General features: G+C 42.7%; 1 protein-coding gene across 1 annotated transcript in view; it reads right to left on the bottom strand.

Annotated features, from left to right (window-relative positions):
- Positions 1-15567, bottom strand: part of Fbxl17 (F-box and leucine rich repeat protein 17) — a 418487-nt gene that overhangs the window by 10937 nt on the left and 391983 nt on the right. Inside the window, exon 7 of the mRNA XM_028755707.1 lies at positions 7819-7961. Coding sequence (XP_028611540.1) covers positions 7819-7961 — 143 coding nt within the window. The remainder of the gene's footprint in view (positions 1-7818; positions 7962-15567) is intronic.

Raw genomic sequence — 15567 nt, 5'->3', positions numbered from 1 at the left:
CCTTCAGTCTAGACGCCTCCCATGCCCCACCCCACCCCCAATCTACCAAATGATTAAAAGGCAGTGGGTTTTAAATGTTTTCAACCTTGTTAGCTATGTAGTACTTTTGTCAGCGAAATCGTGGGGATTTCATATACAGCAACAAAGAGCTGAAGAGAACACTTATAACAGACATAAGCTAACCCGCCTGCCCACTATCTGATGCATGTATGTGCAGTGAGTCTGTTTTGCCTGACCCTGTTGTATGCAGGCCCTGGTTTTAAAAACTTAGAACTTTCAGTGTAACGAGGAGGTGGAAAGCCAGCATTGCCACCTCAGCAAGTGAGAGCTACAGCTTGTTTACTTGACATGAGGGTGTTACACAAACTCTCCCTTTTCTGTAAGCCTGGGAATAGAGACACTGTGGGACTGGAAGGGGAGACAGAGGAGGTGAGAAGGTCGGAGGAATGGTAATGGGGAAGACAGGGAAAGAACGACTCACAGACAGGGTAGTTGCTGTCCTCTGAATGCAGCTGCCAGGAGATGGACAAGTTGGGGACAGGGAGATGGGCAGTGTGTCTGGAGATACTACATCAGAGCCATGGTGAGTAGAAAATTAAATTCACAGGTGAAGAGAAAGCCAAGGAGCTGTTCCTTGACAACCCTTTCTGAAGGTTTGATACCAGGGTGCCAGAAGACAAGGAGTGGGGGTTGGGGGCAGGGTCAGAGGGCACGACAGCTGGACTGCTGCTTGAGCCATGGGATCATTCTGGATGTCCTCTTAGAACAAGCCAACAAGCAGGCACACAATTCTCAAATTCACGGTACTCAAGTTGCCATTCTTCCTCAGAAGCTGTAAGCTCAGGGACTAGGAGCTATTTCTTAATGGCCTTTCCTCCCACAGTGACTGCACTATATAGTGAGCCACTCAAAAGACATTTGTTTAACATATGAGTAAATGTATGATAAAATTAGAAAGAGAAGCACCATGCTCTCTGAAAACTATATGCACAACAGAAACATGAGTCTCAGGAGTTACAGCAGTGTAGGAGCAGGCAGCTCACCCCTGAGTGCTGGACATCCTGGTAGGCTGGGTAGCCCTCAGTCTCATAGAAGCCAGGAAGACACGGAAGGCAGGCCTGTCTGCGCTTGGCCAAGTGTTAGTGAACTGCCATTCCCCCCTTTCTACAAGTAAATATAAAAAATCAGTCCTATAGCCTCATCCTTTAATATTATTACTGAAGCCAAATCGAAGCTCCAAGGTGAATATTGACTGCGAAGCAATGACACTCTGGGGTGCCTTCAGGCAAACTCAACACAGTGGTCTATTGACCCTACTGTATTTGGCGGAGCTGTACACTCTCTTCTTCACAGCTTGTAGAAAATAAGCTAAGATTTTCATGGTATGTCAGCTCCCTAACAGAGGTAAGCAAGATACAAGCAGCTACTTGCAACACCTTACAAGTGCCTACCAGATGCTGATCTTCCTCAAGAAGCAAACCCTAGCCTTACTCTGGCTCCTGACTGGCTTTTGACAGGCAGGTCTCTACCCTGCTCACAACAAAGGGAACACATACAAAACCAAGGCCTTGTGAGACCTACAGGCCTCTAGATTTTACCATTCTCTGTGCCCTTTTAGTGAAATAAGAGTCCTGATGGCTGAAAACAAATTCTATTATTTTCAAATATTGTTGCATGTGTCTTTGGAGACTGTTTTTTTTTTCTTTTTGGTTTTGTTTAAGATCTTAACATCTGCATTTATACTCAAGAGCTAAAAATTATGACCCTGCTAGGGCAGGTGATGAATGTGTCAGATAAAAGATTACAAAGTAGGTATGCATGCAGAAATATAAGAGAAGCCAATACGTACTGAGTGCTTATAGTGAACCTGACTCTGGGCTCAGTGCTTAGTCTCCTTTCTGTTACTGCTGTAATGATCCTCTGGACATGTGTTTCAGATCACTATCATGTGACTCCAAGGCTTGAGATTAAGTTCTGAAAGGCCCAGAGGTTGCACAGTGAAAGAAGTCAAAAGCTGGCAGTGTGGCATGGTGCTTACCAATTCTACCTGTCTGGTGAAGTACTATACCAACAATCCCTGGTCTAATAGCTGGGCTCAGGCCGGGAGTGTCAGTTACGCTCTGTGTCAGAGGCACATAGGATGGGAAGAAATGGCAGTGGGAACAGCTGACAGAGATGCAGCCTGGGGTAACCTAGGAATTTCAGCCGGTTGGCTTTTCACTGTTCAATTACCAGGGATGATCAGGAGAGGGCTGTCAAATGTGCTTTAAACTGCTCGTATTCGAAAATCACCTATAGAACTGTTTCATCAGCAAAGGAAGAGAAGATGCTGACGCTTCAAGCAAAGGCAGGAGCTCAGAGCTGGGAGCACCCGTGCCTCCCGCTACCTCAAACTGCCCCTACCTTTGGGCACACAAAGCTGTGCACTGGCTGGGTAGTGACAGGTCTCTCAGGACAGAGGCTACACAATTTAGGTCAGTCAGACCACTCTTGCCTTCACAGAACAGAAAGCAATTTTTTTCAATGCATTTTCTTCAACAGGGCATTAGTTTAAATTTTTAAATTTTGGCTAAGGGCGGTCTGAAAACAGCTGTGGATACGTGGGGGAAAGGAGGGCCCTGCAGGTACTCACTTTGTTACATGGCTGAATTGCTACCAAAACAGTCCTGGACACAGTGCCCACAAATTATTTTTCCCTTAAACTGATTTTTCCAGTTAGTTCTGTGTATTAGTTACACAGCCGTCTGTTATTTCCCCCACAGGGCTTTCCTGCTCACAATTCCTAAACAAGCTACTAAAACCCCACTTTTTTTCCACAGAAATATTTTGGTTGTTGAGGCTTTCTCTTACCATAATTACTTTCTGAGAAAAGCAGTTCAGTGGTCAAATTTTCCCGAATATTTTTACATTAAATTGGGCACACAGAACTTGGCCCTGGCTATCTTGAGGCTGTAAAGCAGACTTCTGGCTGACTGGTTTCCATCACTTGTTTTCCATAGCCATCTCCTTGCCATTTAAACAAGGGATTCCACGTGAGAACCAGACTGTCTTGCATCCTAGAGAATACATTACAGCCATCCACTTTATTAAAATAAATAACTGATTTTACTCTTCTAAGAATTTCAAGAACACTTGCACATAAAAACGAAGGTCTTGGGAAGTCAATTTTTATAAGAAATGAATTAATTTGATTATTTGCATGCTGTGGACCAATAATAGTGAGCTTCCGCTGGGCCCCTGGCCTGAAGGCAGCTGGGTAATCAATGGGACCCCACAAAGGCAGCCCTCCACCCCCAGCAGTCTCTCTGATCTTTTCTGGGTGGACTCTTCACGCCTGTGTAATTCTAATTTATGTCAACTAGAAATCAAAGAAATTCCAGGAGGCTTTGGTCACAGGACATTGGCATGGACCTTTCACAATCTAGTTATGTATATTCCTTGAGTTAGACACAGGGCTGGCAGAGCCTTCCAGACACCTCTACTGCCCAAGGAGGAGGAGGCGACAGAAGGCAGCTACCTGTTTGCTGCCGGGAGGGGAGGGGACAAGGCTGAGGGGCCTCACGTATAAACTGGGGTACATTTTCTCCTGGTTTATAACTCTGCAGGAACAGAAGAACTAAGCATTTTAAGCAGAAGCTTTGCCAAGAGTGGCTCCCTCAATAACGCTCTTTAATGATACCCCAGACGCTGGCATTTTCAAATCAAATGAACAGTGTGTAAAATTAGTTCTGCATGAAGTTTAAAAAAAAAAAAAGAAAGTGAAAGGGAGCTTTTAAAAGCTCCAGCATCGCTACATCCAACTGCTTTCCACAGGGTTGGCATTTGAGAATTGCCACGTTTATGATGTTATTCACTGCTCATAATTCAGGCCTGTGTCTCCAAACTTTGGTATTAGCACACACTGCAGAGGTTTCCCAAACCAGCCAAGCTGCCTCTGGCAAGGTCTCCTTCTCCAGCCAATGCCATGGAGCACCCCTCTTCTCATCAACCTTGTTACCCCAAACCTTTTTTATTAACCTTCAACACTGCATTTCCATTTCCCCTACAGCTTTTCCAGGCATTTGTCCCTCTTTCAGTTTTGTTCTCTGTCCAAATGAGGAAAATATCATTAGAAACAGACTCATAGTCTAGAAGTCACTAAAGTCGTGAAAATAATTTCTATGACCAAAGTCACTACTGACTGTTTATAGTTGTGGAAGCCCCAGTAAACACATGGCCCTTTATTACAGTCCCATCGATCACCTAAGTATCATTAACTAAATCACTAAATAAACGTGAGTCAAACTGATAGGTGATTTCAGGTCAGTTGTAATTCCCAAGGTCAAGCAAGCCTTTGAACAGTCTCTAAGAATCTGAACTCACCCCAATTCATCAAAGTGGTCTCACACTGCGTTCTCTTCTCTTGGTTTTTACAATGCATTAAAGTTTAGGAGATTATGTGGCGTCAGCTTCAAAACCTTTTAACATGCTTATCCATCCAACCATCAGAAAGGCTGCTCTAACAGAGACTTCTTAATGCACCTCCTAACTTTACAACGATGTGGGGGAAGGTTACAGTTGGCGGGCGGAAGGCTGGAGGACTCCTCCCTAGGACTCAGCAAGGCTTCAGCCAAACAAATTTACTGCAGATTTACTTAGACATTGATAATCCAAGTACATGCTTTCTCAGCTGCAAAGAATATGTTTAATGTTTCTCATCTGGGGGCAGCAGGGAGGACAGACACAGAGATACTGAGCTTTTTCCACAACAAATAAACGCTACTTTTGATTATTCTTGTAAGTTTTAGAAGCTAAAGTGAGAGACAACCTACCAGTTTGGTAAAATACAGCCTCCAAATTAAATATAAGCAGCCCCAAATGAAACTTCAATGTGAAAGATAACACGATTGGAGTCTACCAACCCTTTCTTTCCCTCAAACAGTCTAACTATGCAGCCCTGGATGACATGGAACTTAGGTTCTCCACTTCTGCTTCTGTCTCCCCAGTTCTGGGATTAAAGGAAATCACCCCCACACCCAGCTGACTTCACAGAGTCTAAGGTCCACAGAACCCCAGAACATGACATACAAACTCACAGACATGTCTCTCCCTAGCTTGGGGATTCTTGACTAGATGGCTAACTGTATAGATGATAAAGCCTCTGGCCCTTGGCTGGCTCCAGATGGTGTGGAATCTCTAACTAACAAACTTGGTTAGTGGCTGTCAGGTCTGGCTGGGCTGCAGGGACAGGGTGATAAGCAGGCATCAGTCTGGCTTGGTCACCATGCTATTGAAGTATGGTGACCAAGTCTGGGACACACTCGGCTCTTCTCTGTGCCTTGGTCCTGGTTTTCTTGTTTCTGTGTTCTATTCCTGACTGCAGTCATTTCTTCTTGCTAGTTTCTCTTTCTCCCCCTGTATCAGCAACCTTATATTTATACTTTCCTCATGTCTGTGAATGAGCAGATGGGTCAGTAACTTTACTCAGATGTACTATGTTCCACGGGGACATTTGTTATTATTTGTAATGTGTATAAAAGTGTGATTATTGATATCTTTCTATAGAATATTAAGTTTAGATGAAACAAAACTATAAAAGTTCTTCTGTAGTCTGAGACTACTTTTTTTCCTTGAATTGAAAATTTTGCTTCCAAAATATGGTGTGTATGTGTGTGTGTGTGTACTGTATTTGGAAATTCAAATATTACAGTATAATATAAATTCCTACAATGCTGAAAAGAATAACAATTCATGATATTATATATATGTATATATGTGTGTGCATATGTGTATATATATGATGGTTGACACTATCCTAAGCACTTTGTTTACATTAAGTCATTTAAAAGCTCACAATTCTCTAAGATGGGCACTAGAAAATCCTCATTTCACAAACACGCCAAGAAGCTTTGTTCAGGACTCCATAACTATTAAGTCTGTAAACCCAGATGTGAACTCAAACTCTGTCCCCAGAGGACATGTCCCTGTTACAAGCTTCTTTTCTTCTCTGTGCAAATCCTTCTCCATGTCTTGATTAGAATTTAAAGATGGATGGCATAAATCAAACATGAAATCTGAACAGTTACTTTGGTTTGGATTTTCCATCCAACTTTCTGTTCAAGGCTTTGCTTGCACTTTGTGTGTGGCTTGGCAAGGTCTTATGTTCTCATGGAAGCCCCCATGTTTGGCTCTGAGCTGATTGGACTCTTGGGAAGCCAGACAGCAAGGGTGAGCTCCTTGGGCTGAGCTGAGCTGCACACGGCACTGTGTCAGAGGCAAAAGACTCTCAGGGCAGTTCTCTGGTTTGAGAAAGGATTCAGAAACTGAACATGGTGTAGGCTACAAAACTTAGAGATATCAACAGACTCTTTATTTCATTTTGTAGTAATTCGTGCCTTTTTTTTTTTAAAGTCCAAAATTCTTTAACTTAAAACTCAGCAAAATGCTGATGAGCAGCAAACACTGTGTGGACTGGTCTTCTAAACTAACCAACGAGAGCATAAATGGTTGTATCTGTATCTGAGGTGACACTGATCTTCAGTGTGAAAAGTATAGAGAGGGTGGGCTAGAGATAGTAAGTCATCATTCCTTCACTTAGAGTTCTTGGTGGAGATGGCACATGCAGCCTGGCTTTCTGGCGGACTCTGAGGAGCTTGTCTGTTACTGTTTTGTGTTTCTAGAATACTCTGCCTATTGCTGACCTGTTAATTTTAAAGTTGACAAGGTTAGCAACAGCACTCTCTTAGCCAGCGATGAGTGCTGAGGGAAACTTGCTCCCCTGGGTCTGTCTCCATGCTGTTGCTAAGATACAAGCAAGCAGCTTTCTGCACCAGGCTGAAAAGATACAATACAGTTTCTAGAACATAACTGGCAAAGGTCTAGAACAGATGAGCTTTTAAAACATTGGAAATAACAATTAGGTCTATCGTCAACACTGACAAAGCACAGGAGGGCTTGGGGCCACTGGTATTTTGCCCCAGATCTGCCAACATTTAGAAAATGCATGCCCTTTGAGCAACATGGTTTTCTAGTATCAATTCTTGTGATAGATTTGTCCCAAACTGTCTCTGCAGAGGTGGCACAGACAGGTAAACTGAATGAGACTAGAGTATTTTTTTTAGCGCACACCTTGAGATACACCCTGGCTAAGGGCAGCCTGGGCAGTGTGCCAGAAACGTTAGACTCAGAGTCCAGAGGCTTTGGGTAAGCAGCTGTCTGCAGGTGTCTGAGAGTTCTCAACCTTCACTGTCTCACTTTTCCAATGCAAATAAAGAACTCATCCTTTGATTTGTTCAACCTTCCCTCCATACCAATTCTACATACATGGTCCATCCCAGCCAGCTGCTCCACGGACCAGTGTTTCACACATGATAGGAGAGACAGTCTGATGTGCAGAGAGACACACACTGCTTCTTTTTGCCTCCAATGGCCAGAATAGATGAAGGTGGAGAACCGAAATGAGCATGTGTGAAAAGCCAAACTGACACTTCACTCTCGAAGGAAATTTAAAATCTAGAGCTCTCTTGTCAGACCCTACACATACCAGTTTGCAAGCAGTCTTTTAAACTTTCTGCTCTCTGGACCTAGGAACAAGAAGCTACGTTCTACCATGATACTGTGTCACTGTCTTTTTGCTCTTAAGTACAAACATCCACTATTAACCAGAAATACAAAAATAATTTAGGAAACCAGGGGGGAAATGTGTGGCTACCGGTGTGGGTGTGCATGGGTGTTTATGGCTAACAGTTTGCACAGGTGTGCATGCTGTTTAGACGAGAATGTGGTGTTGAGCTATTTGCTACAGCAACTAAATGCAGAAAACAAACAGGTCCGTCTTACTTTGTCACATCTCATCAGGCCCAAGTATCTCAGGGACTTGCTGCTCTGTGCAATCAGGGTGGCTCCTTGATCTGTGATTTCTTTACACCATCCCACGTCCACAGTCTCTATGGTCACGCTGTATTGCCCAATGGCTATCAGTGCTGCAGGAGGAATGGAGAGAGAGCGTTGGTGTTAGCAGGGTAAGGGACCTCTAGCTGATCACTGAGCTCATTTCCTGATGAAACTGGTTCCTGAAATGCTGTGTGCAAATGAATGTTTCATAAACTAAATTGGAAATGCTTTAAGAAGGCTTGCCCTATGACAAACCCTTGTGTGAAGTGAATAATCATTTCATAATTTCCCAATCATTGGACACAGACTCTCATCAGTTTATTCACGTCAAGGCTACATATACTTTCAAGCATTCATATCTGCAGGAGGAATAGATACAAGTGAATTATAGATGGCACACTGTAAAAGCCCAAGTGCTAGCTACATGTTATTCAAGGTAACTCTAATAATTCTTAAAAGAAAAAAATGCCACATAAACACCATTTTGAGGTGTGTTATAGTGCATGCAAATTTCTTTATGCATCAGTATAATTTTTTCCATCTGTACGTGACCTGTTAAAATGTAAGAGCATATAATATCTTTCCTATTAGTTCTTCTTGGGGCTGCTGGGAATATAGAGTACATTATACATATAGTTGAGCTTAATTGATACCAGGCCAAAGAGCAGTAATGGGGATGTATTGGTTATGGTAATTTCCTTGCCATATCAGAAATCTTCCTTCTACTAATATATAAAATGAGCTTGCCATCTGAAAACCACATTACCTCTAGTGTTCCTGATTCCTTCTCACTGTGCGAATACTTAAATGCAGCTGCTTAGGCTATCATCTCAGACGTACTTTAGTTATCCCTTCAAAGCTCCAAAACTCTGCAGGCGCCACCAATCAGAAACCAGGGCTGTTCTTTGGGGACTTCTGTGGTTTGATAGGTGAGTGTGGCTGTAATGTTTATGAATGTAAGAAACAGCATTTAATACCTGCAGCCAGAACATTTGCCGAGCACTGGCCTGTGATGAAAACCTTAACAACACTACCACGCACTAGAAAAGAAAGACTGTTTGCCTGTCCCTTGTTCTCACGGCACGGTTTGATTTCTGGAACCATAAAGGTGGGGGGGTATTTTTTTTAAAAACTGTGCTGGCTTCATTTAGAAAGGCAGAATAACTTTCTCATGTATATAAATATAACTCAGGAAACATCACTTGGCAAAATCTCTGATAACCACCTCTGTATTTTTTCTTAAACTACTGTCGTCATATCCATGGGCTCCCATAACAAAGTATTCACAGGAAGCCAGGTATTTAATGTTTGTAAAACAACAATCAGTATCCCTGTTTTCAATGAAAAATGACACAGAGAATTTTTCTTAAGTTCCTCTTAGCACCAGTGTTCATTTAACACCTTCAAATTGGACTGCAAGCATGTGACAGTATTAGGGGATAGACAGTGGATCCCACGTTAATCCCACTGGGGTCTCTGACTTGAGAAGACTGTTTTTCTTTCTGGTATTGGCATTGTTTTCAGGGGTTAAGAATATCCTCAAGACCTTCTGGGATAAAGGAAGCCGGAGGTGCATACAGGAGATCCCTTCCAGTCTGGAATGTTCTTATGCGGGGCTTAGAGATGAAAATGCACAAGTCACACACAGGGAGGCCCGAGGTCAGTAGATTGTGAACAGCTGTGTTACCGAGACCTAAGGCTAACACAAAAGTCCTGGACTACTGGAGAACAGGTAAATAAATGACATGAGACACTTTTCCAGGCCGCCAGCCATATAAGCATGTGAGGAGTCTTTGGAAGCTGCAGAGCTGGATCCGGAGTCTTCCTTTGCTCTCTCTCTCTCTTGTCCACATTACAGTATACAACAAAGGCAATGCCTCTGGGTAAAAGAGCGTGTGGTTTTAGTTCTGGCCTCCCTCTGTCTCCCGAAGCTAGGATTCAGCTTCATTATCCACAACACAGCTCACTTCCTCAGGGAACCTCACGTGTTGAAGCATTTTCCACCAACAGCCAAAGACTGCCTTCCATAAGTCAGGTTCTGGACTACGGCTTTCTGGTTAAGTGTCTGATTTAGCCTTCACAGGTTCCTTAAAGATTGGGAAATCAAGTCACAAAGAGACTGAATAATTTCCACATGGTTGCAAAACAGTAAAGGTGGGAACAGGATTTTAAGATGGGAGTCAGTCGGTACCTGGTCCTGTCTACTAATCTGATATGCACACCAGAACCACAGGGCATGGCGTCACTGCCAGGCAGCATCCCAGCAGTGGAACTGTTGTGTGACATCCTGAGCCTAGGTGCTGGGGATACAGACACTCACAGAGCAGACTGGATGGAAGTGAGGGTGAGGCGAAGGGGAGAGAACAGCTCAGTAAACAGTCACAGGACCATGTTCTTTCTCCACCCAATTCTATTCCCACGTCCTTCCCACTGCCCAGACCTTAATGAGAAACCACGTGTTCAGAAACCACGTGTCACCCAGCCATTTACTTCATCTGAGTATATAGCATTTACTTAATGGCCTATCTCTCTCATTAAGGTAACACTGCTGTACACTGTAGTATGCCTAGTACTCAGTCCATGCCTGGAACAGAGTGTGTTCTTAGACATGCTATAAACACGCAAGAGTCCACGGTTCCCAGCCCACTTTGTGGGAGGATGATAAGCTTTCACAGAAGAACTAAGCCAAGGCCCGAAGGACAATCACAGAGAGCTCTGTGAAGAAACAAAGGTTCGGTGGCAAGTTGGCTGGATGGAGAAGCAGCCTATGAAAAGGTGGAGATGAGAGGGGCTGGGGCGTGCAGGTCATTCTGTGTGGTTCAAGTATGAATAAACTCAAAGACATGTCAAGAGTCACTGCAGAAACATCCTGTGAATGGTGATAGACACTGGGGCAGACCCAGCAGGCAGAGCTGAGTCCTCAGCACCAGGAAGCTACAGTCTAGAAGACACAGCTACAAAACAAACATGGAGGCAAATCTAATTCTGAACTGTGACAAGTATTCTCAAGAAGTAGATGGACAGCTATAGGAAATAATGATGTCTAGGTGCATGTGTACTTGGAGGACGGGCTGGCCTTAGGATATTCTTGTGAAATTCTCCTTAATCCCTCAGTAGCCTTGCAGAACAGTAAGCACTCCATGGAAAAAGAACTTGAGATAAGAAGTTCACAAAGGCTGGCTCTAACAAAGGGGCGCAACCTCAGTCCCGGCCGTGACCAGCTTCCTCTGGGTAGGACGGTGACTGCGCCTGCTCTCTTAGGACCTAAATATTACAGCTTATGGATGGCCAAGTATTTAGTCTGTGTTGATAGCATTGACTTAATGGGAAATTTTGATTACAAATCATATATGAAATAATCTCTCTTGAAATATATGGTGCCTCTGGCAACTTCTTCATTTGTTGCTCATGAGCTAGCTGTGAAAGTGTAATATAATATAACTCCGGGGTCAGCTCTAGCCACTCCATTTAGTAGATGCTGGACCTCAGGGTGAAATTTAACTTGTGTGAGACACAGCTTCTTCATCCAGATAATAGGGATATTGACTGGATGTCTCACCTACTTCACAGGTTCAAATGGGATAATGCATGTAAGGGACTTTTTGCTACATAAATGTCATAGTTGGTTTGGTGTTTCTGCAAACCATACTAGTGAGCAGTTGATACAAAATGAAAAGGCCTGGCCAGAGCCTGGGGCTGCAGGTCTGAGATACAAGCTACTTGAGAGGCTGAGACAGGAGTGTCAAAGCTCACATTAGCCTGGCTACAGGGCTGGTTCAAGGCTAGCCTGGACAACTTTGGTAGAGTCTATCTCAAGACTGCAAAGGTTAAGGATATAGCTCAGTGGTGGCGTACCTGCCTGGTGTGGATGAGGCTCTAGGTTCTATCCCCAGTGCCACAAAATGGAAGAGCAAGAGGCCAGACAAAGAAAGGCTCTGGGTGGACGAGAGTGTTACAGTAAGTGCTTTGGCACCTGCCATTACTGAAGCCCTTGAACTGCCCACTCTCTACTGGAGATCAGGATTTGTAAATTGCACCTGTGCTTGTAGGCTTGTAAATGTAAATATGTGGTTGCTACCTACATCAGAGGCTGCTGACATACTGCTGTAGTATTTACCAAGCCTTGAAAAAATAAGCAACACTACTTCCTAATTCCAATGTCATTTCAATACACCTTTATTGTGTTCTAAATGCAACTAAACATTCAAAAAATCCCACACACATTAATAAGAGTTGCTCAGCAATTTTTATACTGATCAAGACTAAACATGAACCTACTGAGAGCCATTTCCAGAGACATATAGACAGGAGACAGAGTGACTGCCAGACTCAAGTGCATACACATTTAATTTTGACCAAGAAATTTCACTTCTAGAGTTCTACTTTGAAAATATAGGTTGAGTAATATTATAGTATGTGTGAGTTTACTTATTGGAGCATTGATTGTAAGTAAAAACCAGGAAAGAGCCTAAATGCTCGCTCACAGGAAGGTGAGTGAATAAGCCATGGTATCCCTCCCCTTCGTCAGTGACTGACTCTGACGAAGAGGAGAAAATGAGCGGAGGCTAAGGCACACTGGCTTCCTGAAGAGGAAGTAGAAAGAGAAAAGTAAAGCAATGTGTATGTGTACTACCACGTTCCACATACTAGAAAAGGAAATACAATACCACGGATCTGCTTCTCTGTGTAAGTGCAGTAAGGGCTGGTAGAAGAGGAAAGGGGAACCTGAGATGTAGGGGTCTGAGGCAGGAAGGCCACTGCTTACAACTCCTGTTTTTGAAGTTTTGATTTTCTCAACTATCGTCGTGCTTTACATCATTTCCAAAACAAAAATCAATATGGTGAACTCAAAGAGGCGCACAATCACAGATGAATCCGATTGAACTGAAAACAAAACGCATAACCCAGGTGAACTACACAGCTACAGTAAGTGGGATCGGAGTTAAGAAATTAAGACCATGAGCTAGCAATTCAGGAACTGGTGCTTGTGTGAGCTAGGGGAGTAAATTCTGACAGGCAGTCTTTTCACTGTTAAAGTAATAAGTTACAAATACGGAGGCTTTTGTAAGGACCCTCCTTGTACTGAACTGGGATCCAAGTTATTAGAATGAATATGAGTTCTCAGAATTGATAATAAACATGGTGGGTGAGTATGTGTGGCTTAGCAAACATGCACATATCCTTGGCACTTCCTGCTGAAAGGGATTAGGAGCAGTTACTACTACTGGACCTTCACTGTCGAAACACCATTCACCAGTAAGAGACTCGGAGCTTACTAGAGAAAGGATTGTTTTATAGAAAGGGATTAGAGAAAACCAAGTGTGGAGTGTCTTATGATGTCAGAATAGAAGGAGTTTTAAAAGGCATGAAGGTATAGCCAAAGGATCTAAGGAGAACGCCAGCAGTCAATGCTGGAACACGGTGGCCCCAAAAACAAATACAGTAGTATAAGATTCATACAAAATATATCTGTAGATCCATACAGATATGGGTGAGCAGTCCATTCCTACAGAATTGCATCTAAATGATATAGATGGAATGGGAGAGATAGAGAAGCATAATTAGGCAAAGACTATATAGCAATAGTTGTAGCCATGATACACCGAGAGATAGACAAACCTGTTACACTGTAAAAAGGAACAAAATACTGGATCAGTGACAAAGGCAGCCCTCGTTTGCAGAGAGAAAAAAACTAGCTCTGCAGTGGGTAGATCCAGAAAAAATGCCTTAACCAATGATCAAGGTTAATTACACACAACATAAATATACTTTGCCCCTTATCATTTCTGCAGTATTCCTGAAAAAAAGAAGTAAGCTCTGTTCTCAGCATAAGGAACCATCACACTGCAGACTGGCGAGACGGCTCAGGAAGGAAGGGCTCGTAATGTAGGGGATCTGAGTCTGCTTCCTGGAACCCATGCAAAGGGGACAGAAAAGATCCAACTCCACAAAACTGTCCTCTGACCTCCACGTGTGCTGTGGCATGCATACACCACCCCACACCACACATTAACAATAATAATTACTACTAATAATAATACTATCAACAACAAAAATGAATCTCACATCATATAAACCCAAATGACCAACATTTTACAAATTAACTCATCATTCCTTATCAGAAAGGGTCAGGGCAGTAGAAATGGAACTTCAAACAAAGAACAAAAATGAGCACCTGGCCGCAAACCAGGAGACTAAAGATGATAAACAACTAACTACAACGCAGACCATGAGACTGGGTCCTGAGTCAGACATGGAGATTAGCTTTCAAAACAGTTAAGACTAGAGGCTAGAGAGATGACTCAGCAATTAACAATGCTGGCTGTTCTTCCAGAGAACCCAGGTTCAATTCCCAGCACCCACATGGCTTATGATAACTGTCTGTAACTCTAGCTCCAGAAGATTTGACACCTTTACACAGATATACACACAGGCAAAACACTAATGCACATACAATAAATAAATCATTAGAAATCCCAGTAAGATTTTGACAATGTGTACAGCTTAGTTAATACTATTGTTTCAATGCTAATTTCCATTAATCGTAATAAAATCTGCTAATTTTATTACACTTATATCTGTTGTCAACATTAGGGATATCTAGGTGAGTAGTGTATGTGATTTCTACTATTTTTCTAAGAGTTTTTAAAAAATTAATCTTACTTCAAAATAATAACATAAAGCACAGACAAATGAGCAAATGAACACAAATTAATTTACTAAGCCTTGAATTAAAACTGTCTGAGTGAAACTGGTGTTGGTTCCTGGTGAAGGCTCTGAAATACATGTTAGGATTAAAACTACATCTTCCCTCATGGGAGGATGGTGAGTCATATTAACAAGTGCCCTCAGACGCTGCCCTGTCCTTCCTAACTCCATCTCTCACCATGGAGCTGGGTGCTCGCCATAAAATCAGAAATGTCCTAGTGCTTGAAAGGCTAAGGGTTAAAATTGAGCAGCAGGATTAACTTTTTTCATATCATACTTGGATGAAAGCCATTTGTAAAGAAATTTCTTGGCACACTTACAAAGAGATAAATATGAAAAACGGCTGTCTCTGTAGAAGTCACAGAGGCTACAAAGACAAAGAAATGACACTTTCAGAGACATTTGTTGTTGTGTTGATGGCCCCTGAGAAGACTCTCCCATCCACAGGGACTATAGTTCATCCTGGCTGCTCAGGAGAATCACAGGCTCTGGCTCAAAGCACAGATGCCCAAGTGGCACCCCCGGAGGGTCCGGTTTAGAAGTTGTAACAGCTCCTTGGATCCTTGTGTGCAGCTGAGGGCTGAGATCTACTGGACGGATTGACCTACAACTCTGGCAAAGTCAGACAACTACAAACAAGCACTCACTTTGGCAGATCTAAATAGCATCCATGTTTTACCACATTAAAACAATGTGGCCTCTCACATGGCAGCTACTTGCTTATGACCCAATACTTTCTAATGCTTTTATGCCTTGTGCACTTTATGCAATGCTGTAGTATTAATTATTCCATGCAGATTAGCAACACTGTGGTCTTATTCCATGCAGTTTAGCAGATACTAATTGCATTCTATGACAAGTTTTCCTGATTCTGTTTTGTAAAGAGAATGTATATATATACACATGCTTATATTTTTTATAATTTACATTATCTCCTTGCATTTACTTTCAAACACAGGATGTAATAAGTTTTCTGCACCTTAAAAC

This window comes from Grammomys surdaster, unplaced genomic scaffold, assembly GCF_004785775.1.
Source record: "Grammomys surdaster isolate TR1022 unplaced genomic scaffold, NIH_TR_1.0 126076, whole genome shotgun sequence".
In the NCBI taxonomy this organism is placed as follows: Eukaryota; Metazoa; Chordata; class Mammalia; order Rodentia; family Muridae; genus Grammomys; species Grammomys surdaster.
The sequence above is the reverse complement of the archived record's forward strand: the minus strand, read 5'-3'. Positions and strand labels throughout refer to the sequence as shown.